Genomic DNA, 21,320 nt, shown 5'->3' on the forward strand with positions numbered 1-21,320 from the left:
AATAAAGGTAGACCCCATAGTATTTATCCCTGTGGTAATTTTGAGACATGAGAGAACTGGGATGGATATCCAGAATGGCAAAGCATCAGTTCTTGTTGGTGAGAGGGCTGGAAGACATGGCCTATGAGGGGTGTCTAAGGACACCAGGTTTGTCTCAGTTTGGAGAAAAGGAGACTGAGGGGAAACCCCATTACTCTCTACAGCTTCCTGAGGAGGGGATGTGGAGAGGGGAGGTGCTGATCTCCTCTCCCTGGGATCCCATGACAGGACATGTGGGAACGGTTCAAAGCTGCATCAGAGGAGGTTCAGACTAGATACTAGGAAACATTTCTGTACCAAGAGGGTGGTCAAATACTGGAACAAGCTTCCTAGAGATGTGGTCGATGCCTCATGCTTGTCAGTGTTTAAAGGCATTTGGACAATGCTTCTAATATGCTTTTAACTTTTGGTCAGCCCCGAAGTGCTTAGGCAGTTGGAGTAGATTGTTGTTGTAGGTCCCTCCCAGTTGCAACTGCTCTGTTCTGTTGTCAAATTTACACAGCAAGAAGTAATGTGCTCCAGTTCCTTTCCAGTGCCAGCTTTGGCCCAGCAACTCATGATGTTGCTCTGTTGCTATGCAGGGATGAACGTGAGCAGCAGTTCAGGAAACAGGCACTTCTGTCTTCCCTCATCTTTTTGCTGTTGGTAGAACAGGGTACATGGGATAGGCACGGTGGGATCTGTTCCTTAAACTGGGGGGACAAGTGAGTGAATATTGCTGTAGTCCTATTACGAAAGCTGGTGTCTTCTGGACTGCTGATAAAGCCCTCTGCTGAAAGTCTTTGGGTTTGGTACTGACGAGGGAGTCAAGAGTTGGAGCAGAACCTGGCCTTTAAGTAACTTTGTAGCTGTCACACCTATAATCTCTCATGAGAGACTTTTAAACATTGTTTTTACTGCTTTACTACCTTTTGTGTATATTTGCAGCTTCTAGAAGAGAAGAACATTCTTGCAGAACAGCTACAGGCTGAGACAGAGCTCTTTGCAGAAGCTGAGGAGATGAGGGCTCGCTTGGCTGCCAAAAAACAAGAGCTGGAAGAAATTCTCCATGATTTGGAGTCCAGGGTTGAGGAGGAAGAGGAAAGAAACCAAATATTGCAGAATGAGAAAAAGAAAATGCAGGGCCATATTCAGGTATGCCTTTTGGTAACTGGAAGTGAAAACACATGCAAATAGGACAGTTAAGGATGGGAAAGCTCCCTCAACATCTCTATGGCGCAGAGGAATTTAGCTCCTTAGCACCATGTGTGGAATAAAATCAATCTGAATTTTTCTCCCCTTCTCCTGTGCTTGGTACATTTAGCTTCTTGTGGTCTCCAGGCGTGAGCGTGAGAAAGAAAAAGAAAAGTCAGAATGCCCTGTTGGTAGCCATAGCGTATACAACCTATATTATATTAAAGGTAGCAAGCACTTTTGAGGGGGGAAGAACTGGGAATGACTGCATGGGACTTACCTGCTTTCTTATAGAAACAAAGACTGATGGGATGATGTCATTTATGAGAGAAATACTCCTTTTTGACCGAAATCCAGTGAATACCATGAAGAATATGCCTTCTTTGACTTTTACAAAACTAAGGCAACTTCATCTCCTCCAAGTGACTTGGGTGTTTTTTGTGAAAATTTTTTAGATGCTTCCTTTTGAATACACGGAGACCTGAGAGCTTATTGGTCTTTTAAAATATTCAAGGTACTTAAAGGGGAAATAAACCCCACATCTCCGAGCTCTTGATGCCTTTTAATAAGTGTCCATTAATGTGTGGCTGAGAATCTTATTTAAAACCATGAATGAATAGAAGCACCATACATTATTACTCTTCTAATCATATCTAGCTATTTGTGCCAATATCTGAACCATTTCAGCTGTAATATTGAGATCTAGATTCATATGGAAATCGGGAGATCTGATTCCTGTGGCGTCTCTTCCTAGACACCTGCACTTTTACACCAGATGCCCTGTTCTGATGCAGGAAGTATTTGACATAAAGCCTGATCTGATTTTGATGTCATTAAGTAGGTTTTTCTAAATTTTCTGTTCAGAATTAAGAAGGTGAAGGACTCTGAAGTCCGTGTATATTTCCTAGACAGCATATTTCAGCCCAAGCTGAAGTAGAGTATAAAAAATTCTGCGTGTATCACATGGCCCTTTATTTTGTTTTGTATATCATTGATGCAAATGAATCTAACAAAAAGCGAATGCATTTTTAGTGTAAGGGCAGGCTGCTTTTCAAAATAATGCTTTTTTTTTTTTACCAATTTAAAAAAAAAAAAAAATTAACATTTTCCAGGGTAACCTGGAAAATGCACAGATGCAATTGCCTTTCTTGCCAGGACCTGGAGGAACAGCTTGATGAGGAGGAGGGAGCTCGACAGAAGTTGCAGCTTGAAAAAGTGACAGCTGAAGCTAAGATCAAGAAGATGGAGGAAGAGATCCTACTGTTGGAGGACCAAAATTCCAAATTTTTGAAGGTGAGACCAGTATATGCAGTGGAGATTTTGCACATGGGTAATAGTACCATGTGATAGCGCTCAAAACATTTGAGACTGCTGTTACGTTAGCTGTAGAGTTTGCATGTGAAGACTTGTGGGGTTTGAACAGGTTGAACCTGAGACACTTAGAGCTTCTTTTAAACTGACCTCTAAAAGGGAGGTATTTGCCATGCATGCTTTCTAATTTAATGAGTCTTCCAAATCAAAGAGCTGGAAACCAATCACAGTTACCGTTGTTCTTTGCAAACAGATTTCCAGAAGTGTACAGCAAATGCTGTCCTAAAACCAGTCCTCCCGTGTGTTAAATTCCAAGTCTCACTTTCTTGGAAAACAAATGTTCATGTTTCTATACTATTCCAATTGATCTTTAATATTGATAAGCCAGTCACTTGAAATAAAATCTGTATTATATATGCTGTATGAGACCTCTGTATGGATTTTGTATATTCAGATATTTGTGCTGCTTAGAGACTCTTCAAACTGTATTTTAGAAGTTATTCTCTCTCCCCTTACTCCTAACTAGGAAAAGAAGCTGATGGAGGATCGAATTGCTGAATGTACTTCTCAGCTGGCTGAAGAAGAAGAAAAGGCCAAAAACCTGGCGAAACTCAAGAACAAGCAGGAAATGATGATCACTGATTTGGAAGGTTTGTTCTCACTACATTCGTCTATTAACAGCTTGGACATCATGCTAGAAGGGAATGGCTCACTCACTACAATGCATGCAGTATCTGGCCCAGTCTGCTAAGTGTAACCTTATATGTGGATACCTTAGTAGCTGTTAATTTTATCTAAATCTTGAAAGAAGCTTGTGTTGCTTGCAAGACGTGTGGCATTTGGCTGCTCAGTCTTTCTCATGTTTAACTAGTTAGTTTTTCATTTTTGAGAATCCATTTCATTTATAGACACACTTAGAAATTCATGTTGTTGCATGCATCCCTTGGTAACAAGGTAAAACATCTGCCTTTTGGGGAAGGTGCTACACTTCTCTTTAATAACACATTAGAACAATGTCTTTCTGGAATAATGTTAGTTAGTAGGCATTCATTGGCTTCGTATATTTTTTGAATAAGCAAATATGAATTGTTTTTCTTAATGCTTTGTTTATCTAAAATGATTCAATTCCTCTGGCCATTTATTTCTGATTGTTTTGCCTGTGTTGTCACATTTATGTAACCTTTCTTGATTTTTCTGGATTTTTTTGAATTACTTACGGCTGTAAATAGCTATATTGCAACATTGATAAACTACCAAGTCAAAAGGTGCAAAATGTAAGGCAAAGTTGCTCTCCGTGCCCTAATTTAGAAATAGTTTTTTCACTTACTGTATTATGGCCTGTCTTGCTACATATTTTAAAACTGATACTGTTATGGAAGAATACCAAAGTTCAATCTTATGTGTATAGAAAGGTATTGAACCGATAGGGATAGTAGATGATTGATGTACCTTTTCTTTAAAATTCATATTTAGAGACCTTAAGATGGGCTTAAGTAAGCTTTACTCACTGGAAAATAATGCTTGAGTAGTTGTGTGCTTATTTTCAGAAACACTAGTCCTGATTTACTTGACAGATGTTTGGTTATGGTACTGTTCCAAGACTGATGACCTTAGAAATGGAAATTAAAGCTTAAATACAAGGCATGCAATTTCTTGGCTAGTAAAGCACAGTAAAATGATACTTACTCTTTGAGATGATTCAAGAAGCCATTAAGGTCTCTCTGCTAGGGTCTTGGCACTGCTATATACTGAAATTTTGGGGGGGGAAGAACCCAACAAACCACTAATCAGTTCACTATGAGCTTTCTCAATTACAAAATTGGGTCTTGTGACACTGTTCTAACTCTCACTCACTAGAAATATAATGTAGAAACATAGGGAGAAGTGCTGTCTTTTTTGAATGAGGAACAGTTTAGACAAAGTGGTACCTTAGATTGTCTGGAAAATCCCAAATAGCACTGGGTGGCTCTAAGATGATTCTTGAACATAGTTCCCTTTCCATGTAGAAGATGATGTCCTGATCCAGTAGTAGGCTTAGGAAGGGTATGAGAGAAATCTCTGCAGTGAGGGACCCACAAAGTATTGAACAAGTCCAATAACTTACATTTATGCTAATGGATGTAGAATTGTGCTAATGACCTTCCTGTCACTTAAATATATTACATACCTGGTCACTAGCTAACTGTAAACAATGTAGCTGGTAACTATCCTAAAGAGACAGCAGGCAGATCACCTAAATGTGTTTTATTGCTATGGCACTGGCAACGGGATGGTTTTCACAAAGAAATACCCTAGGGCAGGACTATCTTGGCTACACAAAAAAAAATTACTGGAAGGTATCAGGGTTGCAAAGTCTTGTTAAATACCAATGGGATGTGAGTTAGTGGCAAAGACACTTGCAAAAATGGTTTATGTGAGTTTTCTTTAAGCGACACTATTTTCTAGTAAACCTTTTGGAGTCCAGCCTAGCCCTTCCAAAACTATGCAAGCCATCATTTTTTCCAGTCTGTAGTTGTTCTTCATTTTTGAATCCTGATGTCTGTGATTACCTGGCCTAGCAGCTCAGATTACTCTTCTGTTTGATCTCATTCCTTATTTTCTGTCAGGATGGGGTTATCTTTCTGTTCCCTTACTTCAAACTTTTTCTTCTGGTCACTGACTTTTTCTTGATTTTTCTTTCTAAATCATACAGATCTACTTTGCTATTTCATCTTTCCCAGTCACCTTTCTAGCTACAGGCTGTAGAAAGAACTGACACAGCATATATTAAACTTCCCACCCACCCTTCTTGCCACCGGACTGCACTGCCCCTGAACCTTCTGAGGATGACATGAGAGAAAATTGCTTGTAAATCTAATTCTTTCCTTCCTTAGAGCGCTTAAAAAAGGAGGAGAAGACCCGTCAAGAATTAGAAAAAGCTAAAAGAAAACTTGATGGTGAAACAACAGACCTACAGGACCAAATAGCGGAGCTGCAGGCCCAGATAGAAGAACTGAAGATCCAGCTGGCCAAGAAAGAGGAAGAACTGCAGGCTGCTCTTGCTAGGTCAGAGCATGATGGGGCTTATGACTACAGAAGTGTGGTAGAAACCTACTTTCCTAGACAGAATTTCATCTGACTGCAAACTTATCAGTTAGACTGGGAATGTTAAAACAGAAGCCAGTTCATGTTTGTACTGGAGCATCTCTAGACACCTGTGTGCTATGCGTAGATATGGAAAAAAAGAAATTCAGTCTTTTATCAGCATCCTTGCCCTGTAAAGCTCTGAAATCAGTGTTTTACTAGGGTGTAATAGCTTTTGGGCTCTGGAAGACTTTTTTAGGCTCTCAGGGTTCAGCCTCAGGAGGGGAAAAAACACGTAATTCTCAGAGACCCTTCTTAATGGTCAAAGTACTTGATAATGTATGTCCTACTCAATCATTGAAAAATATGTGTGGTAGTCTTGCAGCCATGTGTTTTTAATATAAACTAAATACCTTTTGTGTGTTTTGAGTAAAGATCCACAATTTTGCAGGAGGAGAAAATTCTGCAGATGGTACATTTTTGGGGTAGTGTTGAGATCTACAACTGGAATACTTTAATGTAAACTTGAAAGCTTGATTGTTCTAGTGTGCATCTGTAGTACCTTGGGCACTGTGCTGGTTAGGATCTTGAGAATAACAGTGCAGTAGTGCTTTTCTAGCTATGAAATTTTAGAAGGTCTGTTTTATTCTAGTGGAAAAGTTGACTTATCATTTGTGTACATAATTTAAATAACACTAGGCTGTTATGAGAATAGATCTGAAGTTACAAAATATCATCAACTGTTGTGCCTCTGTTTAACAGAGGTGATGAAGAAGCAGTTCAGAAAAACAATGCACTGAAAGTGATAAGAGAGTTGCAGGCTCAAATTGCAGAACTCCAGGAGGATCTTGAATCTGAAAAGGCATCACGCAACAAGGCGGAAAAGCAGAAAAGAGATTTAAGTGAAGAGTTGGAGGCTTTAAAAACTGAATTGGAAGATACCTTGGATACCACTGCAGCACAGCAGGAGCTGAGGTAGGATCATAATGTCTGTAGGAAGGCGTGATTAAAATTCATCTTTAATTTACCAAAAGACTAAAATGTTGATTTTTGATTGCCCTTGATGCTTCCTCCTAGGACAAAGAGAGAACAGGAGGTGGCTGAATTGAAGAAAGCAATTGAAGAGGAAACCAAAAACCATGAAGCACAGATCCAGGAAATCAGACAGAGGCATGCTACTGCCTTGGAAGAGCTCTCTGAGCAACTTGAACAGGCCAAAAGGGTGAGAAGAAAATGAATTCCAGAAATACATTTTTCTGCTTCAGGACTTTTATATAAGTAACATCAGTGTTGTGGTCCCTTCTACTGATATCTGCAGATCTAAGTTGTCCTCTGTACATGCATAACACTTCCAATTGAATCAAAGATATAGTTGCAATATGTTCAAACCAGCAGGATTAGACAGTTGGCCTCGATCTGAAAGGTGTTCATTAGACCTGGAAATGGTGTACCTAGAGATAAATTCATGTAGCACTTCTGTGGGAATTCTCCAGCAGCCCATGTGCTTATTTGGTGAAAAGCAGCTCTCTGCATGAACAAACTGCAGAATGCTTCTAAAGAAGGCAATTGTAATGTTGGCACTCACAAATAATGAACTGTGAGTACAGGTGGTGTAAAAATCCTTCCAGCTGCTCTTAACTTCATACTGGTACTGTGACCTCCAGTGCTAGAGATCTGTGGTGTATCATGCCAATTTACACAGCTGTATTGCATTCTCTGGTAACCAGCACTGGAGAAGGCAGGTGGAGGCACACCTGGATAGCGTTGTTCATGCTAGTGTAGCTTGAGTGTCTTGTTCAAAAGTAGAATTATTCCAACACTGCCCAAAAAAAAAAAGTATCTTTGGTTTGTGAAATTACAGTTCTGGTCATTCAAAAATGTATGTGTGGACAGCTCATCTACTGTAGTAGTATGTATATTTAGGGAATACTTCACAAGCTTCCTTAGTATGTTAAACTAGGTGAGAAACATAGTTAAAGCTGATGGAAATTACAGTTTATTCATCTGATGATCTTATGCATGTCTTTTGCTTATTCATTATATGTTCTCAATAAGAGCATGAAAAGATGGAAAAATACCCTGCAATCTTAAACAAAGGTCTTGTGATAAGGTGATGTCAGCTCTGGTGATATAATAAGAATGGCACTTAAACATTCCTTCTGCCAACTATTACTTTTTTAGAAAGGTTTTTGACAAATGTCAGTGCGGTGGTGAAAAGGGCTTTGTTATGCACTTCCGGGCTGCTATGCCGACTAAAATCAGGGCAGCTTTAGTTGATATCTTTCCTTTTATTTCTGTGAGATGAGCCGTGCTGATCTGTTAATAGGCACATTCCTTCCTACTTACAGTGCTACTCAAACAGTCATTTTACAGCACTGACATCCCAGATCTTGTTGAATTCATAGAAGCATCTTTTGGTCCTCACTGTTGCCTGTGATATCTGAGTGTGGAATAACTTGGATTAACTTAGTCTTTGGCTAACATACACAGAATGTTACACTGCAGCATTTTAAACACTCCCTCCTTACAACTTGCCAAGCACTTTTTTTATCTTTGAACTTGTAAACGACCTTTGCTGGATTGAACAGTTTTAGCAGAAAACTTTATGTTAACAAAATGTTAATATTTTTTTTCCTTTTGTTTTTCCTAGTTCAAAGCAAATCTTGAAAAAAACAAGCAAGGTCTAGAGTCCGACAACAAGGAGTTAGCCTGTGAAGTGAAGGTACTGCAGCAGGTCAAGGCAGAGTCTGAACATAAGAGGAAGAAGCTTGATGCTCAGGTACAAGAGCTAACTGCTAAGGTCACGGAAGGAGAAAGACTGAGGGTGGAACTGGCGGAGAAAGCTAACAAGCTGCAGGTAAGGCTGTATGGAAGTCCTAAACTGCTGGAAAATATGCAAGAAAGTAAAAGCTTTAACCGTATGCAGAAATGTTTGGGAGAAATTACTTTCAAAGATGCAGCTGGGTGTACAGGAACTGGGTCTGTAGTTGATGTGCGAAGTGATATCAGTCATGTATTCGTGGACTTGAGGGGCCTTAAAGTGGTGCTGTGCCTCAGGTGGAGATAGCTGGACAGCCAAGATGTTAATCGTGAGCTTCTTGGCTACATGATAATTATAGTGGCTTCTGAGTACACTGCTTCCCGTCCTGGAGACCAAATCCTGTGGAAGGCTGAGCTTATTTACAGGTGTGAGCAAAAAGGTACCGACTGATGATGGCCACAGGTTTGTTTTTGTGCATTAAAGCTGGGAGCTTGACAGATAGGGATTGCAAGTAAAGGCCTGTTCTCGTAAATCAAGCTAAAGTGCTTCAAAAAGGGAATGGCCCAGTTCTTTTGGGTGGAAAGCTTTTGGGCGGTCTTTCACTGTATATACAAGTAGCATAGTCTAAAATAGCAAGAGTTGGCACCTGGCAGTAACCTTTTCTCTAGGAGTGATGCTTTAAACCCATCTGATGCCCTGATAATCCCTGAATTAATGGTCCTGTAAAATACATGGTCCTGTACTTAAAAATGGCATTGAAGTATGAATGCAGATATTGGCATGACATGCTCTGCTAAATAGCATGCCTAACCCCTTGTTATGTTATACCCTTAAGTTCAAGATGGACATCCAACTTCAAGTTCCTAACCAAACTTGAGTACTTTTAGCTTGTTGTATCTCCTACTGGGATCTGTTGTTGTCTTGCCATACCTGGAATTTGTTGAGGTCTTATGTTCTGCAGTTCCAGCTCCCAGTGGGATGTAGGCTTTGCTTTGAGTCAGCTGCATGATGTTACATTTAGACCGCTTGCTTTGCAGAACGAGTTGGATAATGTCTCAAGTCTCCTGGAGGAAGCAGAGAAGAAAGGCATTAAGTTTGCCAAGGATGCGGCTAGCTTGGAATCTCAGCTTCAGGATACACAGGTGTGTGTGCAGTGAAGCTTGAACTTTGCACTGAAGCTTTGTTCCTCATTGAAATGCTAACTGCATAACAGAAAATACATTTTCATGCGTGGTTTGGAAAGTCCCTTGGGTAGAAGCTGTATTCCCAATTGAAGCCTAGTGAAATGCAATATATAATGACTGCTCAGCTACATGTGGAGCTAATTTTTCATTATCTAAGATTCACTACATGGTAGATTGTACCTTTTTTGTTTCTCTTTTATTTCTTAGTCTCTGTGGGAGATAAGTATTAAGTCAAAAAAACTTTTCCAAGTAGAATGATAATGTAAATAAGATCCTTGGGGTACATGAAAGGCACGAGGGACAATACCCTGTCTTTTAATGGCAGCTTAAGTTCTTAAAACTGCCAGTGTTTGTTTTTGAGTTAAATAATACAGCTTTATGCATGTATTCATCACTTAAATATACTCTTACTTTTTCCATGTATAAATATGCTAACAGTGACTACTTCAATAATGTTAATCACAATTGGCAAGGTTTGTGAGGAACAGGATGGTGGAGGGGGGATGGTGGTTACACCTTTTATTAGTTTCTATTGTTTCTATTGCCAAATTACAGCTGTCTTTAAACTGACCTTTATATTTAAGCAATGCAGCAAAACTTGGAAGCATGCTGCCATTGCAGGATTTGCTGCTATATATTCTTCCCAGGTGGTTTAAAACAGGGACTCTGTATGCTTGTCTGAAAGAAGAAAACCAATTTTGAAGGTCATCTCTGTGCTTGTCCCTTCAAAGATGGAAAAGTATATCCATTAACTTCTAGAACAGACAGTGGCATGGATTCCCTGATCAGAAATAGGCTTTATAAAGATTTAGGTCTGCTGAAAATAAATAAGCACTGCATTTTTGAAACCCCAAATATAGATGTCTTCATAAGCATGTCCTTGTAGAAAAATGCTGTGAGAAAAATAATTAAACCTGAAGCTCCTTATAGAGCAATGGAAGGTGGTAGCCAAGGCCACAGTTAACACACTATGAACCAAACTGAACTTTGAATATGGCTGTTTGTCTAACAGGAGCTGCTTCAGGAAGAAACCCGCCAGAAACTCAACCTGAGCAGCAGGATTAGGCAGCTGGAAGAGGAGAAGAACAACCTGCAAGAGCAGCAGGAAGAGGAAGAGGAGGCCAGAAAGAACTTGGAGAAACAGATGCTCGCCTTGCAGTCACAGGTAAGCTGCTGTAAATGGCACGACTTCTGTAAGGCCTACACATTCCAGATGAGATAAGGCCTACATGTTCCAGGTGTCCCAAACCTCTTGGAAAAATATCATGTAATTTTCACGTGTGCTAGACCACATTTCAGAATAAAATTTCCTGTGGTCTTTCTCTTGCAATAACGACTAGTACAGCAAACTGCAATGGGCAGGACTTTCCCCTGCTTAGTATCCTGCTAGCTCACAGTCTTTGTGTTACTTTAACTAGCAAGAACATATTTCTGGTTTTGTATTTTGGAGCCGAAGCCTTTCTTTCCTTCTTATGGAGCACTAAGGAACATTATTTTCATTTATTAAATTTCAGCTGGCTGATGCTAAGAAAAAGGTAGATGATGACTTGGGAACCATTGAAGGCTTGGAGGAAAATAAGAAGAAATTATTGAAGGACATGGAGTCCTTAAGCCAGCGCCTAGAGGAGAAGGCAATGGCTTATGACAAACTGGAAAAGACAAAGAATCGCCTGCAGCAAGAGCTGGATGACTTGATGGTAGATCTAGATCATCAGCGCCAGATTGTTTCTAACTTGGAGAAGAAGCAGAAGAAGTTTGATCAGGTACTGTAGTTGCTGTTATCTTGCTGCTTTGTATGATTTTTAAATGGCATCTCATTTATATTATTACTGCATAAATGAGCCTTGCATAAAGAAGGGTCTGACTAGTATACTGTGATTATTGATAAATCTTTCGTGAGCAGCTTGGCCTTTAAGAGTAACTTGTCACTTACAATTTCAGTGAGCTAAATGCCAGCTTTGGGTCTTGTTAGATCAAGTAATAAGCTCTTTATATACAAAAAGGAAATTACATTGGCACAAAAATTTAAGAGTATTACTGTAATCCCTCAAGATAGACTAAGAAAGCATGTGAAGACTGAAAGATGAAAATAATATAAAACTTGCTTAATCTTGATTAGTAGCTTGCTTTCCTCACCCCAGAGTAGCTTTAGCTGTTTTCTTACTAGCACTTTGATCAAGATTGAGAGACTAGACAGCTTCTGAAGGCCAGTTAAACCTAGAGCATTAACCACTTCATTGACTAAAACACCTGTGGCAGGAAGGACCTGATTATAGAACTTATGAGATGGATTAATTATTTCTTATGTTCAGATGCTGGCAGAAGAAAAGAACATTTCTGCCAGATATGCAGAGGAAAGAGATCGTGCTGAAGCAGAAGCAAGGGAGAAGGAAACCAAAGCACTGTCTCTGGCTCGGGCTTTGGAAGAAGCCCTGGAAGCTAAGGAAGAATTTGAAAGACAAAACAAACAGTTGCGTGCAGATATGGAAGACTTAATGAGCTCTAAAGATGATGTGGGCAAAAATGTAAGTACATTTCCACTCCCTGCCTGTTACACACTGCATAGGGCACAACACAGGAAAACTCCCTGGCTGGAGAAGTATATTTGACAGAAAAATAGAAGTTTTTGGAGCTGATATATAACCCAAAACTGGAGGAATTAATGCTCAGAAAACAAGGCTGGTCTTTATTAACATCAGGCCTCTTCAGAAGATGTGAAGACATGGAGAGCAGAAGCTGCTGGCCAAATGAGTAATGGCACCTGTGCTAGATTTAAGAGCTTGTCTCACTACTATTCTCTGTGACATTGTGCACAAGTCATCTCTCCAATTATCTGCATAGATGCTTGGGTTCTCTAACACAGACTTAGAGATGCTGCTCTGCCTGTGCTGATTCCTTGTCCAATTTGGAACAAATGCAGTGTACTGAGTTCATGTAATATCTTACTTTGCTGTGAACTGCTGATGGTGAGATATCTGGAGGGGAGAGGGTCTGATTAATGTTTGTGGCTTAGGTCCATGAGCTGGAGAAGTCAAAGAGAACTTTAGAGCAACAGGTTGAAGAGATGAGGACTCAGCTTGAGGAACTGGAAGATGAACTGCAGGCCACAGAAGATGCTAAACTTCGTTTGGAGGTGAACATGCAAGCTATGAAAGCCCAGTTTGAGAGAGATCTGCAAGCCAGAGATGAACAGAATGAAGAGAAAAAAAGGATGCTGGTTAAACAAGTATGTCTGTTTTACTGTACTTTATAGTGGGAAGGGTTTGGGGATCTTTTGCCAAAGCTCTGTGACTTCAGTGATAAATTGCTAGCAGAAAAACAAAACTCTTTGCTTAAAGATCCCATCCTATAGAAATCCCAAGCACTGATCTTTACAAACAATAGAGTGGGTCTTGTTGAGGACTGGCCACTGTCAACTGTTACTGTTAGTCTGTTACTGATGGTCATCCAAAACCACTCGACGTGCAAGCAGGGGGTTGGCTATTGCTGCGTGGGTGTATTTCAAGGACAGGGGTATGTTATATGGGCTTTCAAGCCCATCCTATTTGACGTACGGGAACAAATCAGTGGATGCCAAGAGGGACTGAAAAACTGTAATTAGGTGAACAGTTTCCTAAATTAAAATCATGGCAAAGATTCCAGATTTGCCAGACTCGAGAATTCTAGTAACACAAAGCAGATCAGAAGAGACTCAAAAAACACCTTTAAAATTTTATGCTTGTAAGAGAAGATGATTCTAAATCAACATTAAGCTTTAAGGAAAAGAACACCCAGTATTTCAGGATTTATCCCAAGAAAACAAAAATGTATAATTAAGAATCACCAATGTAGAAATCTCTTAGAAATAAACGTGGCCTGGAGGGCTTTTGAAGTTCACTGCAGTGCAAAATCGCTATTATCTTGCACTGGGCTAGAGCTCTTGACCTAGCATGAGGAGGGAGGCTTGCTTCAAACCAAAATATGCTCTTTCATGTTGGTAACGTGTGGCACTTCTGGCTCAGTTTTATTTTTGCATAAGTCTACCTTAGTTCGTGTTGGCTTGCTGCTTAGATACTTTTCTGTTTTGTTTTGAAAAAAGTTGTTGGTGTAAAAATACCAGTAGTACAGCTATTTCAAATGGAATGATTTCATTTTTTTTCTTGAGAAAATGAGGTGATTCTACTTATTTTCCTCTTAGTGGTTCAATCAGAATTAGTGACGTCTGCCCTAGAGTGATCCCTAATTGTGAATAGATGTGCTGGGCAAGAAGGTGATTGCTGAGTAGGTGAACAGATGGAATGGAAATGTTTCAGACATTTGAGTTACTGCCTTTTGTTTTCCTTTTTGTCAGTTCAGAGATCTCTGCTTCCAATTTGTGGATTTGGTTTTGCCATCTGCAGTGTCTTCTCATGTAGCTTGCATTCTGTAGTCTTGCTGAGCCTGCTAATGCCTTGATTTCACAGGTGCGAGAGCTGGAGGCAGAGCTGGAAGATGAGCGCAAACAGAGGGCTTTTGCTGTGGCAGCCAAGAAGAAAATGGAGATGGATCTGAAAGATCTGGAAGGTCAGATAGAAGCTGCAAACAAGGCTCGAGATGAAGCAATCAAACAGCTACGTAAGCTCCAGGTAGGCACAGCTTATCAACTGAGCTGCTTTCTCTCCCGATGATGGTCTGTCCAGGGTGTTGCTTGTCATTAAATACACTTGTAGCTTGAAGGCAAGAGGAGGATCAGACTCGTCTGTGCTGACACATGTCATAGAGTGTCTGGCCTGAACTTGTCACCTGCTCAAAACTCCTCTCATCCTTTTGTTCGTAAGGAGTTAAGGTTGTCTCCCTCTATTCAATAGTCATCTTTTTCTTTATTTCAACACTTTGCATAAGGGTTTACTGAGTATTGCTTTCTAGGCTGCATTTTTAAAATTCATGGTTGTTTGTATCTGAATTCACTGATTTGAGCTCAGGTCTTGTTGACTGCTGCTTCCTCAAGCTGAACTTTTTAAGGTATTTTCAGCCAAAAATGCTCCAGAGAAAAAGGAGGAGTAAATTTTAGTTGCTTTTAAAAAGCTCCAAGATGCCCATTCTTTTTAGTTTGGCAAGAAAAACTGAGTACTTGTGTCAAGGATTTATTTCCCATTGCCAGGAAAATATTCCACATTTAGTAGAGTTTGTTTTTGCCAAAGATTTTTAGTGCCATGGCCCAAAGCTGCAGGAGTATGAGGCCATGTAAAACATCATGTAAAGTACATGGCAAATTAAATTGCCTTTCTGCCCTGTCCACTTTCTTCCTTGGCAATCCTACTTTTAAATTCTACTTCAGCTGAATGGGGGAAATTCTGGGACTGACTCCAGGTGCTGAATGAGACGGGAATATAGGTTAAAGCAAGAAATGCTGGTACCTAGCAGTACCCCGCTCCTCTGTTCCAAGAGGTCAGGACAGCTAAAGAGTTCATACCTGAGTGCTCTATGCTTTCATACAAGCACCCAAAATTCTAAAGGTACAGGTACAACTTGAACGCAGTTTCTGCAACTTTATTACTCTCTTAGCATCTCAGGTCAAACTCCTGTGAATGAAGATCTCGCTCTGTGTTAACAGTGTCATAAGGGAAGGAGAAGCATGTGCTTCTACCTTATGTGTGCAAAATGGTGAATTGTGTTGTTTCTACACAGAGAAGTTTCTTACCTTGCGTGTTTGTAATAGGTTTTATCAGGTAATTTAAGTAAATAGATTTTTTTTTTTTCTTCCAAGTCAATTCCAATTACCTCTCTACAAGTTTCATAATAAATGTAATTGAGCAGTTCCTTACTAGAGGGTTTTTTTTCCTACAAGAAATATACTGATAAATGAAGTGAAGTCTTATAATGGGATACTTCTGATGAGGAACGAATGATGGAAAGATGAGAAAATGAAGTTTTACTATGAAAATAAGAACTAAAAATGTATTTAAGTGGAATGAAGACACTTTGGGAGGAAGGCCTTACCTCTTAAGGGCCAAAATGCTTCAGAGCTGCTAATAAATCTTGTGGTTGTCCTAATGCATGATGTTTTTTTCTTTCCCCTGCTTTCCAACTGCAGGCTCAAATGAAAGACTACCAGCGGGAGCTGGAAGAAGCCCGTGCATCCAGAGATGAGATCTTTGCACAGTCCAAAGAAAGTGAAAAGAAGCTCAAAGGTCTTGAAGCAGAAATACTCCAGCTCCAAGAGGTGAGATTGAAATCAAAGAAATTTGTTTTTCTTGCTAAAGTAAGAGGAAGATCAGAGAGGTTGGGTTTTTTTAAAAAAAAAAAAAAGTCAAATGCAATCTAGTGAAATGGGAGCCTGGAGATCTTTCTCTTCCCCCCTGCCCTAGGTCATTAGTGAGCTCCTTATAGCTTTGTAGGAATCGTTCCAGTAGTCTGGACCTCATTTCTCTGCCCAGGTAGCAGGAAAGCTTTTACTACTGCTTAAACAGACCTGAGGCCTCACTAAGATTTGCAAGATCATTCGAGAGTCTCTGAAAGGTCCAGTGCACAGTGTCAGCACTAAAATTGATTATTGGAAATACATAAAAGCCTAACAATCTCTCCAGTACCTCAGTGGACTGTTAAAGTCTGTGGAGGTTTACCACTGCCATCTTAGGTCCTCATCCCTTTCTCTAATAGGCATGTGGTCCCTCATTGTTGGCAATTCACATAAGAGATCCAAGTCTTGCTACGTATCACTTACCTCCCATTATCTCTTTGCCCTGCCACAAGGTCGAGTATCAGCAGAATTGCCTTGTGCGAGAGACTGCCTCTGGTTTTGTCCTGTATTAGCTGGCAACCAAAGTTTGAAGCCATTGCTCAATTTCACTATGCTTACTCTTTGAGCCCTTACAGATGACCTACAATTTACTAGAGCTTCTCCATGTTATTTTTTTGTGGACTTCAAACTTGTCAGTCTTGCACTTGCAGTGCATTTAATTGTCCTTCTTAGCAAACGCCTGCGTGTTTTGACCACATAATACAGTTTTATAATATGAGATTCAGTGCTGTTTATATGGTTGTGCTAAGCTTTTATTTTCCATACTTCGCTTGTATTCATGCTTACGTACTTTGTCAGAACCTAAAAAATACACTTAACTTAGTGCCCACTTTACGCTGAATGTGTTCATTAGAACATGTGACAGAATGGCTTTCTCCTGCTGTTTAGGCCTTGAATGTTACTGATCTTCACAGATTTTTTTTTCCTTAACTTTGTGCAAGGAACACTTCAGGGAACGGGAGAAGCAAATCAAGTGTAGTCATATGGCAGTTAAGGGGGAGAAATATCAAGATGTGTCCTGCTGGCTTCCACAGTTGCTAATCCATTTAAAGACCTTGGGGATATCACTTCTGGGAGGTGCTGTGCAGTGTTATTAGAAGGCTAAATTGTCTGCAGAAGTTTTGAGAACGCTAATGCTGTAATGAATCTGGTAAACCTTCGCAGGAGTTTGCTGCGTCTGAAAGAGCCCGTCGTCATGCTGAGCAAGAAAGGGATGAGTTGGCTGATGAGATTGCAAACAGTGCTTCAGGAAAGTGAGTCATCAAATGTATTAACTGGGCATCTGAAGGACTTAAGGCACCAGAAGATGCAGTTCTCTTGACGATTCTGTATTCATCTGTCTTCATGACAAAAATTCCTTGTTATAAAGAGAATTGCTGGCACAGTGGCTGCTCATGACAATTTGCAATGCCTAAAGTAGCCAGTTGCTTTGTATCAGACCTGAACGTGTCTTGACCCACATACTTGCTTTCTAGGTCAGCGCTGCTGGATGAGAAGCGCCGGCTGGAAGCTCGTATTGCACAGTTGGAGGAAGAGCTCGAGGAAGAGCAGAGCAACATGGAGCTTCTCAATGAGCGGTTCCGAAAGACCACGCTGCAGGTGAATCTGTTGTTGGCAACACGGTTGGGGCAATTTGTGTTTCAGTGTGCAGTTAAGTGGAGGCTCTGAATAGCATCAAATGATCTTCTGTTCTTCTCTAAAAGGTTGACACACTTAATTCTGAGCTAGCTGGGGAGCGGAGTGCTGCCCAGAAGAGTGAAAATGCACGGCAGCAGCTCGAAAGGCAGAACAAAGAGCTGAAAGCCAAGCTGCAGGAACTGGAGGGATCTGTGAAGTCTAAGTTCAAGGCAACAATTTCTACTCTAGAAGCCAAGATTGTGCAGCTGGAAGAACAGCTTGAGCAAGAAGCCAAGTAAGGGAAAAAAAAAATTGTTTGCTTGTGTTTGTTCTGTCAGTTCAATGTCTGAAATCTCCGTGCCTTACGTTTTTTGTAGAGCTGAGATGTGAGCTTACAGCACGGGCATTAGAGTTAGTTCTCCAGAAACCTCCTGTTTGAGGGACACACTGTAGAGTTATAGGACAGCTGTAAAGTGACTGGGATGGAAAGTTTCAGAATCTATTTGCTGCCACAAGGTGCTGCAAAAGTTTCTTGAGACAAGATGAAACATCCCCTTCAGACACTTGGTCTCTTTGGTTAGAAGAAGCAAACTGAACAGCTTGGGCCTGACAGCTTTAGTTAGTTGAGATGAATTCTGTGCTCTGCAGAAGTCTGCTTTCTCCAGTGAGTGCTTCCTGCCTGTCCTTTCCATCTTGGTCTTCAAGCTAGTTCCTCCCAGAAAAACCAAAGGGGGGCTGCCTTATCACCATCTCCAATCCTTTTGTGCTTTTGGCCTTGTAGGAGTGGCATGTTACTAGTTAGCGGTAACCCTAATGCTGCTCTGTTGAATCTCACTGTGAAGAAGCACCTCTCTGTCCCTCTCTTCAGCACGCATACGTGTTCATATTGCTCCAGTGCTGCTTTACTATTTCAAAGCTGCATCCCAGCCAGCCTCCAGCATATTAAAACCAATTTCTGTTGATGGTGGCAGGTACATTAAGAGGATTCAAGTATCAGTTACACTATGAGACGGGAGTCTTTTGGAAAGGGCATAGCTTGTGTTCCTAGCCTTCAGGTACTGAGAATAATTATGGAAGAAATTGAAAGAAGTCTTCATGCAGGTGGAGGATGAGCGTCGACATGCAGACCAGTACAAGGAGCAGGTAGATGGAGGGGCTTAGCTTTTGAGGCCTGTTTCTCTGAGAAGGCAAATAAAACCATACTTTGAGTAGAAAGGGCTTCTTAAGAAGCATTTTAGTGAAAACATTTGAGGGAACCCCCATCTTGATCACTAAACCACTGGAGTAGCTCCCAGCAATCAAAGCCTCCCCATATCAGCCCTGGTGCAATGGCCTGTTGTGTACCCTGGCATCCCAGGGTCCGGAGTTCTGAGGTGTTTCCTGGAGTCCTCACTGGAGGCTGCAGCGAGGCTGATGGTTCATCTCCAGCCAGGGTGGTCAGGGAGGACAGACTGCTGGCCGACCTCTCTGGCCAAACACATTGGGTTGCAGCTGCTGACTTTGATTCTGACGACCTCATTTTGTATTTTAGATGGAAAAAGCAAATGCCAGAATGAAGCAGCTCAAACGCCAGCTGGAGGAGGCCGAAGAGGAAGCCACACGTGCAAATGCTTCCCGACGTAAACTTCAGCGTGAGCTGGATGATGCCACAGAGGCTAACGAGGGCCTGAGCCGAGAGGTCAGCACCCTGAAGAACAGACTAAGGTAGGTGGTGTCAGTAGCAGTGGGCAGGGGTTTGTCCAAGCCCTTGTGTGCCCACAGGCTGTCTCTGTAATGTGTCCATGGGGAGCAGCCAGCTGTGGCACTGGCAGAGTGGAGCTGCTCATGTTAGGGGATGGGTCTGCTGGGAACTGCTGACCCAGCCTGATGATGGTAACAAGGAGGCTGCCAGGCCGCAGGGATATTCCTGACAACTCTGGAGCTTGAACTCTTTGGAGCTTACATTGCCAGGTCCCCTGGGGTCACCACTCCAATCCAGCCCTAGGTAAACGTGATGGAAGATGGCTCAGTCGTGTCTTTCTGGTGGCTGGTACTGATCCCTTTTTTCCTGACCCACTCTGGTGCAAGCGCCTCGGCGCTTTCCTTGAGAGCAGGTCATAGAATCACAGAATTGTTTGGGTTGGAAAAGACCTTTAATATCATCAAGTCCAACTGTTACCCTAACCCTGCTGCTGATCTCCGAGATCAGAATCTGTATCAAGTACAGATGGGAGCTGGCAAAGGTGAGGCTGGTGCAGAACAAAAACCATCTCGACAGGGAGAGCGGCTGAGCTGGTGGGGGTGTCGGAATGGCAGGAGGGTGCGGTGCAGTGCTTAACAAATGAGCAGCTGGTTTTTTTCCTTTTTTTTTTTTTTTTTTTTTGAGAACCCACTCTGTTTAGTACTTGGTCTGTGCTTGGGCAGAGGCAATATTTTAAGTTACTTGGGACTTGCCAAATTAAGGTGATGGTATAAAGCAAGCAGGAATACCAGGGTACCGGGACATGCAGCATGTTGACCCCTTGGCTGGAGAGGGGGTTTCAAAATGCTGTGTGTGAAATGTGCCCCATGGGCGGCCTGGAGCGGAGCTGCCACATTCCCCTGCACTTTGCTAGGGTGGTCGTTCAGGGGCAGCCACCAGCTCGGGCACGGGCTGTGAGTGAGATGCGACCCCTCAGCAATCGCTGTCTGCTTGTGGTTGGCAGGAGGGGGGGCCCCATCACCTTCTCCTCGAGTCGATCTGGGCGGCGCCAGCTGCACATCGAAGGGGCCTCGCTGGAGCTCTCGGACGATGACGCGGAGAGCAAAGGCAGCGACGTGAACGAAGCGCAGCCGGCCCCTGCTGAGTAGAGCCCCATCACACCCTTTGCATGCAGAGACCTTTACACGACAGTCGGCAGGAGGAGGAGGACTTCCCTGACCACCAAACTGCCTTGTGGCCGTAAACCTGCCTTAGCAAACGTCAGCATGCTACAAGGTTACTGATCATAGGTCAACCATGTCTTAAGGCTCTCCAGCCTCACCATGCTGTACCCTGCTTCCGATATAGGTACAACTGCTTTTTTATATAGAGTAAACAAAATGGGATCGTCTCTGTTCAGTGCATCTATTTTCCAGATACTCATCATAAAGCCATTTTATAAAGCATCATGTGAAGGATGAAACTCTTCTTTTTTTTTTTTTTATTTTTTTTTTAAATCAGTACAGAAGCTCCATTCCCAGAGGGTAGGTGGTTGGGACAGACCCCTTGTCATGATTATGCATGCTTTGTCGTACAGACACCATCCTTCCATTTCGTCTCTGCTCAGGCGGCCCTCGGCTGTGTTGAGTCTGTTGGATCATTGAAGACCAAACTGCACCCATATCTTTCTTTTCTCCTAATTGTTGTGATCAGCACACAATCAGCGAGCGAACTGTGAAAAGGCCTTGGGAATTGTTAGAGGGAAATATAGGGATGAATGACTAGTGTCCATATCTTTTTTTTTTTTTTTAACCTGCAATCTCATTTTGAAGTGTTCTCAGCACTCGCTTCATCTGTCAGTGTTCCTGCAGTACAGGCAAACTGAAACAGCATCGCCGCTCCTCATCTGTACAGTCCCTCTGCGTCCGTAGAGCCCCACTACCGCCATGCCCAACAGATCTGTGTATATATTAAGGCTAGTATAATGTGAACACCAGTGGAAAATGAACATACAACACAGGCAAAATTAATTTATTAATTTATGGCTGAGTTAATAAGTCTTCAGGACATGGAGCTGAGCGGCTGCGTGGTGAGCCGAGGCTTTCGGGCTACGTGAGCAGCCAGCCTGGTGTTACTGGGGGCGCTGGTCCGGCGGCTGCCTGTGCTGTGCAGCGTGGGGCTCGCACCTGCCTGCGACAGCAGGGGCTCAGCGATGGGGGTTGCCTGCCTACGAGTTAACATGCCAGTGGATGT

At 41.9% G+C, this 21,320-nt stretch overlaps 1 protein-coding gene across 1 annotated transcript in view; it reads left to right on the top strand.

Annotated features, from left to right (window-relative positions):
- MYH10 (myosin heavy chain 10) overlaps positions 1–20,340 on the top strand; it is a 102,065-nt gene extending 81,725 nt beyond the window's left edge. Inside the window, 20 exon segments of the mRNA XM_009647238.2 lie at positions 967–1,173; positions 2,368–2,505; positions 3,050–3,173; positions 5,397–5,568; positions 6,349–6,561; positions 6,664–6,808; positions 8,237–8,443; positions 9,385–9,489; positions 10,544–10,696; positions 11,046–11,294; positions 11,844–12,056; positions 12,545–12,757; positions 13,974–14,135; positions 15,584–15,712; positions 16,955–17,043; positions 17,266–17,389; positions 17,494–17,725; positions 18,471–18,550; positions 18,939–19,111; positions 20,092–20,340. Coding sequence (XP_009645533.1) covers positions 967–1,173; positions 2,368–2,505; positions 3,050–3,173; positions 5,397–5,568; positions 6,349–6,561; positions 6,664–6,808; positions 8,237–8,443; positions 9,385–9,489; positions 10,544–10,696; positions 11,046–11,294; positions 11,844–12,056; positions 12,545–12,757; positions 13,974–14,135; positions 15,584–15,712; positions 16,955–17,043; positions 17,266–17,389; positions 17,494–17,725; positions 18,471–18,550; positions 18,939–19,111; positions 20,092–20,236 — 3,273 coding nt within the window. The 3' untranslated portion in view covers positions 20,237–20,340.
- Positions 20,341–21,320: the final 980 nt, after the last annotated feature.

This window comes from Egretta garzetta, unplaced genomic scaffold, assembly GCF_000687185.1.
Source record: "Egretta garzetta isolate BGI_Z169 unplaced genomic scaffold, ASM68718v1 scaffold589, whole genome shotgun sequence".
NCBI classification, from domain to species: Eukaryota; Metazoa; Chordata; class Aves; order Pelecaniformes; family Ardeidae; genus Egretta; species Egretta garzetta.